At 33.7% G+C, this 14,202-nt stretch overlaps 1 protein-coding gene across 4 annotated transcripts in view; it reads left to right on the top strand.

Moving 5' to 3' along the window:
• The window catches only part of USP34 (ubiquitin specific peptidase 34), a 240,466-nt gene that overhangs the window by 120,897 nt on the left and 105,367 nt on the right, over positions 1 to 14,202 (top strand). For all 4 annotated transcript variants that reach the window (XM_045788051.2, XM_045788052.2, XM_045788049.2 and 1 more), the window contains 7 exons: positions 4,339 to 4,421; positions 6,929 to 7,083; positions 8,239 to 8,352; positions 9,910 to 10,009; positions 10,137 to 10,296; positions 12,975 to 13,101; positions 13,198 to 13,345. In XM_045788051.2, coding sequence (XP_045644007.2) covers positions 4,339 to 4,421; positions 6,929 to 7,083; positions 8,239 to 8,352; positions 9,910 to 10,009; positions 10,137 to 10,296; positions 12,975 to 13,101; positions 13,198 to 13,345 — 887 coding nt within the window. The remainder of the gene's footprint in view (positions 1 to 4,338; positions 4,422 to 6,928; positions 7,084 to 8,238; positions 8,353 to 9,909; positions 10,010 to 10,136; positions 10,297 to 12,974; positions 13,102 to 13,197; positions 13,346 to 14,202) is intronic.

Genomic DNA, 14,202 nt, shown 5'->3' with positions numbered 1-14,202 from the left:
GGCCAAGTCGAGAAAACCAGCTTAATGTGTATCAGCTAGCCTTAGTATTTATTGAGAAAATAATCCTGTAGACAACGTCTGCATAGATGAAAACTGAGCACACTGTGCAAGGTTCAGAAAAGTGATAGACCTTTGCATACTTACCTCCAAAAACGAATTATTATTTTTCTCCATAAATCAGTTCTATCTCCAGATTTTACTATGTCCTTTAGAATCCCACCATCCTCTCAGTCACCTAAAACTTGGAGACTTAGGGGCCTTTTTGGTTTGTCATTTCCAAACATGAATGATGATGATAAAAATACCAGTGTTTATTGATGCTTGCTTACCATATGCCAGACACCATTTAACTGAAGTATTAACTTCAAGATATACAACAACTCATTTGAGTTAGGCAGTTTCATTTTAAAAATGAGAACATTTAAAACTATGAGACGATAAATAACTTGCCCAAGGTCACACATTTTATAAATAGTGGAGCAGTCTGTTTTCTCTAATATTCTTGAGTTGTACATTACACTCTTGACAGTCTCTAGTTACCTGAATGCTAAAATAGATCCTGTGTCTTTTCACAAGTTGACATTCCCACAGACGCTGTTCCAGTCCTGTTATCCAACCTCTGGATCAGTCTTCTTGCCTCATTCTCCACCATGCTCATTAATTTCTTATCCTTATTATATTAGACGTTGTAATACAGTATTGAAGGAAAGCCCTTGGGCTTGTGAATCATACAAACCTGGGTTTAGATTATGAATGGATTGTTTTGACCTTATTTTGATTAGTTACCTCCCTAATAAATTCTAATTATTTACATCATGAGTTTTTGTAAGAATTAAATAATTTAGTAAGTTGCGCCTGGCACATCGATTATCTATAAAGCATAGTTATCTGGCTAATAAAAAACTATGGTACAAAACAGATAACAAAATTGCTCTTTTTACCCCCCATTTAGATTCTTCACTGTGTAAAAGGAAAATTCCAGTTTTTTCAGCCTGGTATTTTGAGCCCTCTAAAATCAAAACTCAAGCAGCCTTTCCTGTTTTATTACTCAATGATTTTTTTTTTTTTAGGACCTCCTATCTTATAAGCCTATCAAATTATTTCTAAGTTATTTCCTTGAATTTATTCTATAGCTTTGTTTACAAAGTTATCTCTACATAAAATGTTTCTTTAAATGCTGTTAAAATTCAAAGTGTTCTTTGTAGTCTGTATCTTCCTTTTAATCCTTCTTGAAGCAGAGGTTGAAGATAATCATGGTTTCCTGAATCTGAGCATCTCCATATATCTGTAAAAACCACAAGATTGACAAGAAGCATAAATAAAAGCACACAACCCACATCTTGAGCAGCATTTTTAGGAGAAAAAATTCAAGTTACCTGTCAGTAGAGAAACACTAAGTTACAAAAGAGCTCTCACCTCGGCTACAAGCCTGTGGGCTTGATGAGCAGGAATGGGAGGCTTAAGAAAGGGAAGATAAGACCTAGATAAATCATCCTCAAAAAAAGAAATCATCTGAGAAAGTCTGACATTAAGTGCCAAAAAATAAACACAGGTCTGAGTCTTGATTGTTCATAGCATTGGCTACAGGGAATTTACTGACGTTGTTAGTGGAATTAGAGGTGGAGCCTCATACAAGAGTTGTTTCTGTGGTGAAAAGGTAAATAGTGGAGTGGTGCTCTTTGGAGATGAGTTTTAAACTTTTTTAGGGTACATAGTGTCCTTTGAATCCTTCAGTTTTGCCTTGTTGCCTAGCATCTTAAGGAGAATAAAACCTTAGAGAGATGTTGTCTGGCTTCTTGATGTAACTGCCTTGTTCCTTCAGGCTATAAAACAGAGTTGTGCATTTGCTACCCTTTTTTAAAGCATACTGACCTCTTGAGTTTGTGGCCCATTATTTTCTATTTGTTCTGTGGGGATTTTAGTAGACAAGTTCTCAGTTTTTCACTTAGGACAAAACGATTCTTGTGGTATGAGAGATAACACTTCATTTTCCAAACAGACATGTTGCATATTTCTTGAATCCAGTGGCCTCTAGAGAAAATCCTGCTGTGTCAACATAGAGGCTACAAACTGAATTTTTTTTAAAGGCATAGTTTGCCACTAAAATTTCATGCCTGTAGGGAGATTATTTTTGTCTTCTATTTCCTGTAATGTCAGAAAGCCATGGACAAGTCCATGAGAATTTGCCAGTGTTGATGTTATCTTTGTTTTGCATCTCAAGAAATTTCCTGGCCAGTGATTTCAGCAGCCAGTGAGACCCTGACAGAGCAGAGGAGTCCTGTGAAGTGTGGAGCCAGTGGCTCCACAGTGGAAGCTGAATGGGAGAGGACCAAGAGTCTGGGTCCATGCCTTCTGGGGTTATGGGTCTGTTAGTCTGAGTTGCAAGTACAGGGGAAGGAAGTGTACAGAGGAAGGAAGTATGCAGGAAATAAAAGTGCTTTGTACAGGACAAGATTTCATTCTCCCTTTATATCTGTGACCAAGTCCCCCAGGCTCAGAGATGCATAGTAACTTACTTAAAATCACAGAGCTGCTGGATGATAGAACTTGAATTTGAACTTGTACTCCAAGGCTTCTGCTACAGAATCTGTCCTTTTTAGTAAAAAGATGAGAAGCTGTTAAGAGCTGTTCTTGAATTTTATCTGGATGGCATTCTAGTCTGTGAGTTGCTTACTGTACTCTCCTCTGTGCCCCCAGCCATCTTACCACACGTAGTTTGATCTTCACAAAGGGCACTGCAACAATAAAGTGAAAGTTCATCTTTTCTTTGCCAATATTATTATGAGACAGTAAGGAGCAGCAAAGGTATATCCTGTAAACTTAATCTTTAGAAAACCTTAACTTTAAACTTGAAGAGTGAATCTAGTATAATTTTTGAAACAGCTAATTTTGGGAAACTTTTAAAATTTTGCACTTACTTGAAGATACAGGAAATTGAATTGAAGCTCTTTCATTCTCTGCAACCTGCGATATAGATCAGGGCTCAGATTGGCTGCTGCCTTTTGTTGGCAGTGTAATTTGGGCAATTCATCCATAACCAGCCTTTGATTTGTAACATAGAGCTAAGAACTCATGATTGATTTAGTTTCATTGATTGTGTGCTCAGGTGCTTGTGGGAATTAGAATGTTGTACTATCACAGACACAGTTCACTATGCAGGTCACACGGTTGCTAAAAGAACCCTAAAATGCAAACCTGATCATGAGTCCCCTCTCCCCTCAACACTCTTTAGTGATCCCTTTTTTCATCTAGAATAATGCCAGATTCTTCTGTTTGACATCTCAGGCTGGCCACAGTCTGGATCCTATATACTTCTGGACCCTATGTACCACTTTCAGATGCATTTCCTTCTATTCCTCCTACCAAGTGTTGGTGACAAACCAGCACTTGATTCTTAAAATGCTGTTCCTTTGCACATGCTTACAAATTGAAATCCCAGAGAACCTTGTGAAATCACCTACTTAAGCAAACTCTTACCATTGATTTTGTGCACATGAATTACAATTATTTAGATTTGAAGTAATATTCAAAAATGCCAATTTTGTTTTAGCTGTATTCTTTTTGAACTAGATTTATGGAAATGATATTTCATTAGCATTTTTTGTTTAGGGAATATAGTATTATCACTGATGGGACAGTGATAATGAAACATGCATTTTTTGGATGGAGATGCAGTTTATTCTAACCTATGTGCATATTGCATAAGTTCAAACTGACATATTTCTTTTGTTCCACTGTTGAGTTCTTACGTACTTCCTCATCTAATTTAAAAGTATGTTTTCTAATTGTTTGCAGATTTTTATAATTTATTAAGTAAATCTCCAACATACCATTTGGCTTTATGACCTTTTTTTGTATAACCAAAGTTATATACAGTTGACCCTTGAATAACACGGGTTTTAACTGGTTGGGTCCACTTACACGTGGATTTTTTTTTGATAAATGCAGTACAGTACTATAAGTGTATTTTCTTTTAAAATTTTCATAGTAACACTTTAGCATACTTTATTGTAAGAATATAGTATATAATATGTATACAAAATATGTCTCAGTCAACCATGTATGTTATCAGTAAGGCTTCTGGTCAGCAGTAAGCTGTTAGTACCTAAGTTTTTGGGGAGTCAAACGTTCTACACAGATTTTCACCTGCATGGGGTTTGGCACCCCTAAACCACGTGTTGTTCGAGGGTCAGTTGTAATGAAAATATTTAATAATTATGATACTAAAGTGCAGTTTTACTTCTTTGGTATAATTTAAAATTAGGGCCATTAAATCTTTAAAAATAATTAAGAAGTAGGATCTTTCAGTTAATTATTTTAATGACTTTTTAAATATAGGTACAGCCATAGTGCCGAAGTTCAAGTTCGACTTCAGTTCTTGACTTGTGTGTTTTCAACTCTGGGATCACCTGATCATTTCAGTAAGCTTTTTAATCAGTCTTTTAATCAGTATTTTAATCAGTTTTTAGGTCTGTATTGACTCTTGGAAGCATCCAGCTAAATGTGCTCATGCCTTTAGATTTCTGTAGTGACTAATATTTAATTCGTATTTTCAATACCGAATGTCCTCAGTATGTATGGCAATATGAGTGTGACCCTTGACACATTTCTGCTTCAGTCTCTGAAAATGCCAGCTTCTCAATGGATTAACAGCTCATTTCAAGAACAAGATATTTGGGGTAAAAGATACCATGTTTAGGGGTGACTATTTTTTATTTCTTTTAGTTGTAGAATTCTATCACTCCATTTGGAAACAGCCACTGTCTGCATATTATCAGGGCTAGTCTTTAACCCAAAGTTGCTTGGCTTCACAGGTGGTAGAGACTTTTAGAAACGTTAGTTTTATTTAGATTAATGTAAAACTCAATTTCATTAAATGATTAACCTTAAAAAAATTGGTCTGGTGTGAGCCAGACCAGTTCAGGGTGTGAGTCATATCTAAATCCACATGCTAGGTATTCTCACAAGAGAGGAGGAAGCTTGATTTCCTTTTGGTCAGAGCTCCTTTTCTCTTGCGGGACATATTGTGTTATTTTTCACTCTCCGCACTTTTTCTGTGTGTCCATGTCAACAAACTTTGTTTTGGGACATTCTCTTTCTTTAGCTATGGTTAATATAGTCAAACTGGTAAGTGTCTTGCTAGCCTGAGAGGTGTCATCACCGCTCTCTTAAGACCATGTCTGTGCTTGAGATACACCGTTTGTTCATTTTACTGTTTAACTCTGTAATTTCTTCAAGTTAGGCTCTTTATAACAAATGCCACTAAAGTGATACCAAAAGATCTTAAAATGAGACACTGGTTTTTTATAGGAAACTTCTGTTTCATGTTACTAGGTCTCTTATCGTACCCATTATGAGTGATAATATACAAGAAATAAATAATATAAAATATAAAAAACCAATCTTATACATGGAGAAGTCAAACCAAGACAGGTATTGTCAGCATAAATAATTTCACACGACTCTGAAGTTTCATGTTTGTTTCATTAAGATTCTCACTGGAAACCGTTAACCACTCTTCTCAGTATTTGAATAATGAATTATTTATTTTCCAGGGAGCACAGTATAGATTCTTAGTGTATAGGCTTATAATAGCTACTGCTCAGATAGAATCAAACTGAAGACTTCACTCTTCCCATATCGTAATTGTTGTTTTCTTACTGGCCCAATTCCTGTCAGGTATAATATAGTTACTCCAAAGTTACATAGAATGTGGATTGGTGATTCAATCATTTATGAATACACTTACTTTATCATATAGTTTACTATAATTAACCTGGATACTGTTTTTTTGTTGTGTTTTGTTTGTTTTTTCAGCTCTTAATTTTCTTTTCTCTTTTAATTATTAAATGTATTTAAATTAGAATATGCTCTAAAGATTGTTTTTGGCTCTTTCTTTCTTTCCTTTCTTTTCTTTCTTTCAATATTGACTCCCAGGGGTATAAGTTCTTCAACTTGTATGGTTATGTGAGAAACTGATAGGATACCCTATTTTGTGATCAAATTCTGTAGACTGTTATTACTACTAGGTAAATATTTTCTGAAGTGTTTTTTTTCTATTCTTTAGCTTACCTACTTTTTCCAGGAAGGAAGTTTCTTATGATTGTATCATATTTTCCTATCCCTTCCGATTCTGGGGAACAATGTAGGCTTTGGAACCCTTTAATGATATACGATGATATTTAAAAATCCCTGTGATGCTTTTATTCTACCCTTTCGAATTTTCTCCTTTATCCATATTCAGATTTGTGATTGCCTATATTGCTTTCCTTTTGGTTCTGAACAGTTCTTTAGCTTTCTTTTTGCCAGACTTTGGAATCATTTAATATTTGGGTCAAAGTACCATACAGATTTCATCTCATTATATTGGCTTCTCAGCTAATTGAATATCCTGATGTGTTGCTGTTTTCTCTGTTAGGCAGTCAGTTACCTTTTGCTGTATTCATCATACAGATCCTTTCCACCCGCCCCCATAGTTTCCAGAAATGCTTATTGGCATTTATTGTTTTTCTTCTGTGGACATAAAATGATCTTTGAACATGATGTGCATGAACTCTGTTAACCCTTAATTAAACCTTAGAATTGACTCCTCAACTTTTGGGATTACCTCCCCTTATTAATCATGTTTATCGTAATCCAGTGATATGTCCTTAACTTTAATGAGAGTGATTTTCCCGACCAAATGGCTCTTGTAGGATACTATATAAGTTGTGTGTTTTTAGATGATTTATATATGGATTATGTATAAGTTAAATCACAGTTTGCATTTTGAAAGCATAAATTATGTGAACTCTCTTATAACACAATTTTTATAAAATGTTATAAAATATCATCTTTATATTTCTGCATATATTGGTGCTTCTAGTACATTGAATTAGGACCAAAACATTGTATGTACCATGATTCAAAATTTGTAATTTTTACCTAGGGTTAAGTTTAGAGCAAGTCGACATTTTATGGCATTGTTTAGTAGAAGATGCTGAGTGTTATGATGATGCACTCCATTGGTTTTTAAATCAAGTTCGAAGTAAAGATCAACACGCTATGGGAATGGAAACCTACAAACATCTTTTCCTGGAGAAGGTAATTTTATTTCTCGACAAGTTTTACCATTCATGTTGTTTTTCCAGATTTCCTTTTTATCTCTTGAAATATAAACTCTGTAATGTTATATTTTTCCTCTTTTGACATAGATTTTAAAAATAGAAAAATGTGGGGCGCCTGGGTGGCTCAGTCGTTAAGCGTCTGCCTTTGGCTCAGGGCGTGATTCCGGCGTTCTGGGATCGAGCCCCGCATCAGGCTCCTCCACTGGGAGCCTGCTTCTTCCTCTCCCACTCCCCCTGCTTGTGTTCCCTCTCTCTCTGTCTACCTCTCTCTCTCTGTCAAATAAATAAAATCTTTAAAAAAAAAAAATAGAAAAATGTACTGTTTTCAGCAGTCTTTATTTAATTTTGTCACGTAAATTTTACTTTAATTTTATCCTCTACGGTGTTTATATAGATACGAGTATGAGTGAGAGCTATATTCTGTGACTCTTAGATGGCTGTGGTTTTAGCCAGTCCTGTGGCAGAGATAAACCAGTCTCCAGATTTTTTGTGGATTCCATAGGGTCCTTTTTAGGAAGTGCTGTCATGTCTTGTTATTAAAGATATTTTTCTGTCCAGTTTTTGTTCTTTATCAGATGCCAACAGTTGGTTCAGGTAATAATTTTCCATTTGAATTTTGAAACATTGACGATAATAAAGCAATACTTTATATTTTATACTTATTTTTGAGATTATATAGAGTCTCTGCAAACTAATATAATCTCTGTCTTAGAATTGAATATATATGAATGAGTTTTGGTACATACAAACTAAATCGCTTAATAGATCTACTACAAAGCTACAGATAGACCCTCAAGGATCTTAATTTCAAGCCCTAACTTATACACAAACTGCATATAGCTACACATCTTACGAATGTGTATGGGATAGGTATACAATAAATGATAAAACCTTTTATTCACATCCTCTGATTTGAATATGCGTATATATTGAAAATTGAAATAGATATTAGGTTTCAAATATTTTCATTAAATTTTTATTTTTTTTAAATCATCACTAAAAATTTGAGCTGATACATTTTCTTCTTGCAGTGGTTTCAATAAAATTTTGTTAAATCTGTTACTCTGAATTTGATAAAATAAAATGTATTAATTATCACACTAATACTAGTTAAAAAAATTTTATTTTTAAGATGCCCCAGCTAAAACCTGAAACGATTAGCATGACTGGCTTAAACCTGTTTCAGCATCTCTGTAACTTGGCTCGATTGGCAACCAGTGCCTATGATGGCGGTTCAAACTCTGAGGTATGGATTTAGACTTGGCATTTTATTAGGTCACCTTATGGAATTTTTCTTTTATTTCTCAAATTAGATGACTGAATTATGTAGTCTACCAAACATTGAGTTTATAAACTATGAAGACTCTTAGGTTTTAAAAAGCTTTGTCTTTTGGTTTTAAAAAGTTATACAAAGCAAATTTGGTGATTTTTGTTGTTGTTGTTTGTTACCAAATGTAACCTTGGTTGTGATTAATGAAAACTTACTACACATTCCTTAATACAGGAGAGGCCATCTGAGTGTCCCCTAAAAGCTCCTAGCTAATATAATCAAGTAGCTTTGTCCCCAAGGAGGTTGATTTGTCTAAAATTTGATTGTTAGGCCGTTTGTGTGACCAATCTTTTATTTGCTCTTGGACAGCACCAGAGTTCCTAGAGGAGAATCTACCTTAAGTCATCTCTGACCTTGAGGCATCACTGTCCTTTCATTAACTGAAGACTCTCAAATTGCTAGTTTTATTTCTGGCTTACTATTCCATTTGCCTCATTGGGTGGCTGCTAGTTTTCCTTAAAGGCGTTATTTTTTAGACTCTCCCAACACAGGCTGTTACTTGAAAGTCTTCCTCATTGGATGTTCCAGTTTATTAATGCTAGCTTTGATTTAGGTAGTATCTACTCAAGTTTTTCATTAATTGTCTTTAGAAGTTGGAGTTGTGTTTATAAAGCGAAAGATAGGGAAAACTGGTATTAATCTGTGTGGTAAAGAATAATTTTAATTGGATCTAGAATGCTTTCATAGTGTCTTCTTACCTTTTTTCCTTGTTTGAATAGTGTTTTGTTTTTTTTTTAATATCTTGGTCTTAATTCTTTGATAAATTTCAGTTTGGTAATTTCAGACAACCGGTCAGATCTGTTCCCTAAGAAGTAGGTAACAGTAGGAATACTGTTTCTACTCTAATTTTGAGGTAATAGTGCTTTTTTAAGTGGATGATATGAACACAAAGGCTGTTCAGTTACCATATCAGAAGGATAACTTCAGCCTGCCAACTTTTGAGAATTTTGGCTCCACTTTTCTGTAGTTTTCAGTGAATTCATTTTCTTTGTCATAGCATAGTTAACATCATAAAGTAACCACTTGGGTTAGCATATTTTAAAATTTTTCTGTGAATATCTGAAAGCAGTGGCTTTATCAGAGTAAGTTGGGTGAATGCATTGAAGCTTATTTCTGCAAATAATTATGTGTGTGTTTTTAGTCACTTGTAGCATGTTTTGGGGATTTGAGTTTTTCCCACTATGTAGTCAAACTTTTGGTTAAGCATTACACACACACACACACACACACAGTTAGCTGCTTTATAAATTTTTTTTAGAATCAGTACAGATGTATTTCAGTAGTTGAGGAAATTTTCAAGGCTTTTATCATTTTATTATTTAATTTTAATAGGAATTGCATTTTAAGTACTGTATAGGATATTAAAAGTCTTTGATATTGTATAACTTTGAAACTTGAAACTATTTCAGTCTTCTAATCGCTTACATTGTTTGACAATAAGATTTATAGATGTCATGATGTTTTCTTTCTTAGCTTTGTGGTATGGACCAATTTTGGGGCATCGCTTTAAGAGCACAGTCTGGTGATGTCAGTCGAGCAGCTATCCAGTATATTAACTCCTATTATATTAATGGTGAGTGATTTAGAATATTTGTCTGATAATTTCTTATGTGAGGATTTTTGTTTAACTACAATTCTTTTTTTTTTTAATATAGCTAAACAATAAAGATTGATATACTGTCTAAACATCTGATTTTCAGGTAAAACGGGTTTGGAGAAGGAGCAAGAATTTATTAGTAAGTGCATGGAGAGTCTCATGATAGCTTCTAGCAGTCTCGAACAGGAATCACACTCAAGTCTCACTGTTATAGAAAGAGGACTCCTTATGCTGAAGACGCATCTGGAAGCATTTAGGAGAAGGTAATTGTTTTATACCACATTATTACAGTGAATTTCAGGCTTTTTTTTTTTTTTTTTTTTTTTAATTGCTGACATGTACAGAAGTATTCCTAAAGTAAAGGTTTTGTTGGGGCAGGTAGAAAGCTTAACCACAAGTGAAGGGTTAGTAATAGAAGTACTTTTATTCATAGTATGTATCATTTTGCCATGAAAATAGGCAATATAGGTTCCCACTAAATATTGTGGAACTTTAAAAATTCTTAAACGCTGAGAAGATATGCATGAATTAGACTCTGTAGACAGAATTCCACCTCTAAGAAAGTATTATAACGATTGAAAGGCAGAACACCACCACCAAAAAAAGTTTCACTAAAACCCTCACCAAGAACATCAAATAATCTCTCATAGTTGAATCAAGTTGAGTCATTTGTTTCATTTGCTGTTTTTTTTTCTTCCTGGACTAGGAGACAGTATTTTAATTTTGAATTTCCATTTACCATGGAAACATGATCAAAAAATTCTGTTAATGAATATCTGTATAATTAATTTAGACATACCCTGTGTAATACAGAAATAAAGCAAATTAACATTTATGAATATATCGACTGAAATGAAAGGTGAGTAGATAGTTTTAATTAAGAAATTCTGTTTGTTAAAAATCATGACTAAATGTAAACATACAACGAACTGTGTTGGCAAAAATTGTTAATCTTTCAACTTCAGAACTTAGTTTGATAATGAGTCATACAATTGATATTTTTTGAGATTCTGTTTAAATCACCAGGAAATAATAATAAAAAGATATTCTACACATTCCTTATAAATAACATGGCTTCATGATTTAATATATTTGGAAAATATATTAATTGCAAAATTATTTTGATTATGATTGCAATTTGTGGGAATTATACTTAAATAATTCCTTGTGTTTTTAAAGAATGTGTAAGGGAGCTCTATAGCGTTTTTTGGAACAGAAACGTCACACTGCCTCATAACTTTTACCACTCTAAAAAATAAAAATAAATAAGCAAATGTGATGTGTCTTATTCAAATTAATAAAAATAAATACATACTGTTTTTAAAATTCAGATATTAAAGGTAATACTGCAAAAAATGAAAGTCATCATAATCTATCTCTTCGTGTTAGAGATAGTTACTGTTAATGAGATATGTATTTTTCCAAAATTTTCTTTCTTGCTTCAGAGTCTACAAACAACAAACCAAAAAGGGCCTATTGGTTTAAACCCTTAGTCCTCACACAGTGTTACTTGTGTTTTTAAAATAAGTATTTATTTTAAAAGTCTTCAAAAACAAATTAAGTTTCCTAGGATTCAGTGGTGCTATTTATAAGTTGAGTGAATTTCAGTTCAAAAATCCCTTCTCAGATGTACAATTTTTTTCTAACTCATGGAACATGATTATAGTATCCTTTGCTAGAAATCTTTTATATTTGTTCATGTTTTACTCTAAAAGTTGATGTTGGTGTTAAATAACTTAAATAAATATTTTTTGGGTGACAGGTAGAGAAACAGCAAACAATTGAATATTCAAAAAACTAAGAGCTAGTTTAAAAATGTCAGGAATTTTCATGCACACCTTTGTGTAGTATCACTGTACAATTTCAAGTGCTTAATGTGCTTACTTCTAATTTAAAATTGCCTGACATTTATAGAATGAAAATATAAAGTAATTATTGTGTTTGTATATTCCTTATATTAAGAGAGTAAATAAAACTTAAAAAAAAATTTTTTTTTTTAAAGAGAAACGGTTATAATTTAAAGAGTGGTTCTCAACCAGAGTGATTTTGTTTGCCAGGGGGCATTAGGTAATTTGCGGAGACACTTTTGATTACCACAGCTTAAGGGAGAAGGGGGGTACTATTGGCATATAGTAGATAGCGACCAGCGATGCTGCTAAACATCCTACTTTGCACAAGACCGTTTCCCCTGCGTCCCCCCACCCACAGCTAAGAATTATCCGGCCTCAAAAGATTACTCTCTGAGCCGTAAAAGCTGGACATTGGATCCCTTCTAGGAAGTCAAGTCCCTTTGTTTCCTTACTTCTCATCCTTCTATTCTAGAATTGCTGATTAGTTTTTGACATTGATAATTCTTTTCTTAATGAAATTCAGGTGTTCTGGATCCCGTCTTCAAACAACTGAAAATCAGTTAGAAAACTGACAGTATTTAGTGAGTGACCTGCTAGATGCCTTTCTCCCTTAAGATTAGTCTTTGTGGTTTATTTTGTAATTTTAGCAGTCATGGAATCAGCTCTCAAATTCTGTTAGGCATGTATTTACTAGGATACATTTCTGTCTCTGAAAAATGTTTCCTAATACCTTTTTTCCTTTTGTGAATGTAGGAATGAGAGCTTGCCATTTCACTTCCTGGATTAGTTTGTTTCTTTAAATTCTTCCTGCCTCTACTAGTTCCCCCTCTCCCCCTTAAAAAAAAAAAAGTTCTTAATGGGAAATTTTTTCCTCGGTTTTTCTTGTAAACTATCTTTTAAGGAACTCTTAGCTGTATTTATGCATTTAAGTTGATGCAGTATGATGAACCTAAACTTAATGCTATAGAGTAAATTGGAATGTTCTAGAACCTTTTGTGGGCTTTTTCATTTTGTAAAATATTAAAAACCTATGTAACATTAACAGGGTTTAAAATTATATTCTTCCTATGTGTGGTTTTTGTGTGTTTTAGGTTTGCGTACCATCTCAGACAGTGGCAAATTGAAGGCACTGGTATTAGTAGTCATTTGAAAGCACTGAGTGACAAACAGTCCCTGCCGCTAAGGGTTGTATGCCAACCAGCTGGACTTCCTGACAAGGTAGTTACATAATTTTAGTTTCCAAATTGATAACATTTCCCAGTTCAAATATCTGTTCCTGTTGTATTTTTAAATTGGTTGCATCTCATATTTCAGATGACTATTGAAATGTATCCTAGTGACCAGGTAGCAGATCTTAGGGCTGAAGTAACTCATTGGTATGAAAATTTACAGAAAGAACAAATAAATCAACAAGCTCAGCTTCAGGAGTTTGGTCAAAGCAGTCGAAAGGGAGAGTTTCCTGGTAAGTCCAACAGTTTAAATTTTCATATTTTCTAGGTTCTGTTATATATCACCTTAGAACCTTTGCTTCTTTTAAGAGTGCCAAGCATGTTCATGGCTCCCCTCCTTTTGGTAGGGTGCCATTGATTCACAGAGAAGAGCTAAGAATTGCTACAGATGTTATTTGGAAATATTTTTCCTCATTTTCCTTAAAAAAATTTTTACATTTGAGGTTATTTGATAAGCAGTGTGGGAATTACAAGTTTTATTTTCTATGCACTACTTAAGTACCCACTTTTACCCAATAAAATAGTTTGGTCATTTTTAATATATTTTGTTTCTTTTTTTCCCCAGAGCATATGAAAATAATACAGCCTTAAATCCCACCTGTGTATCTCTCCTTCCCTCCAAAAGAGTGTCATAATAAGAAATTTTTCATATAGGTCCAAAAAGTATATATTTGATTCCTCCTTAACTGTAACCACGAGAGCATTTTTAGTGTCTTTCCATAGCACATAAAGTATGAGCTAATCAGAGGAACAACCATGAAAGCTGTTATAATTTCAGACCTTTAAATTTTAAATAACGTGTAATAGGCTATATGCATATTTAGAAAAATTTTTTCATTTGGTTTTTCTTTTTTTTTTTCTTCTTTCTAATGAACTTTAAAAATGTTTGTACTTCAAGTCTTTCAGTGATATATTTTCTGAAGCTTTCGTTTGAGAAAAAAGTTCATTTTATCTTCTATTTTGAAGGATATTTTCACTGGACATGGAATTTGAGGTCAAGGATGGTTTTCTTTTCAGGACTTAGTAAATAGTTAAACCCATTGTCATTTGGTTTGCAAAGTTTCTGGTCTGATTGAAAGCGTGTTTTGGT

The sequence above is a fragment of the Ursus americanus genome, chromosome 7, assembly GCF_024610735.1.
Source record: "Ursus americanus isolate L20-20 chromosome 7, mUrsAme1.1.p, whole genome shotgun sequence".
Taxonomy (NCBI): domain Eukaryota; kingdom Metazoa; phylum Chordata; class Mammalia; order Carnivora; family Ursidae; genus Ursus; species Ursus americanus.
This window is presented reverse-complemented; position numbering and strand designations above follow the sequence as displayed.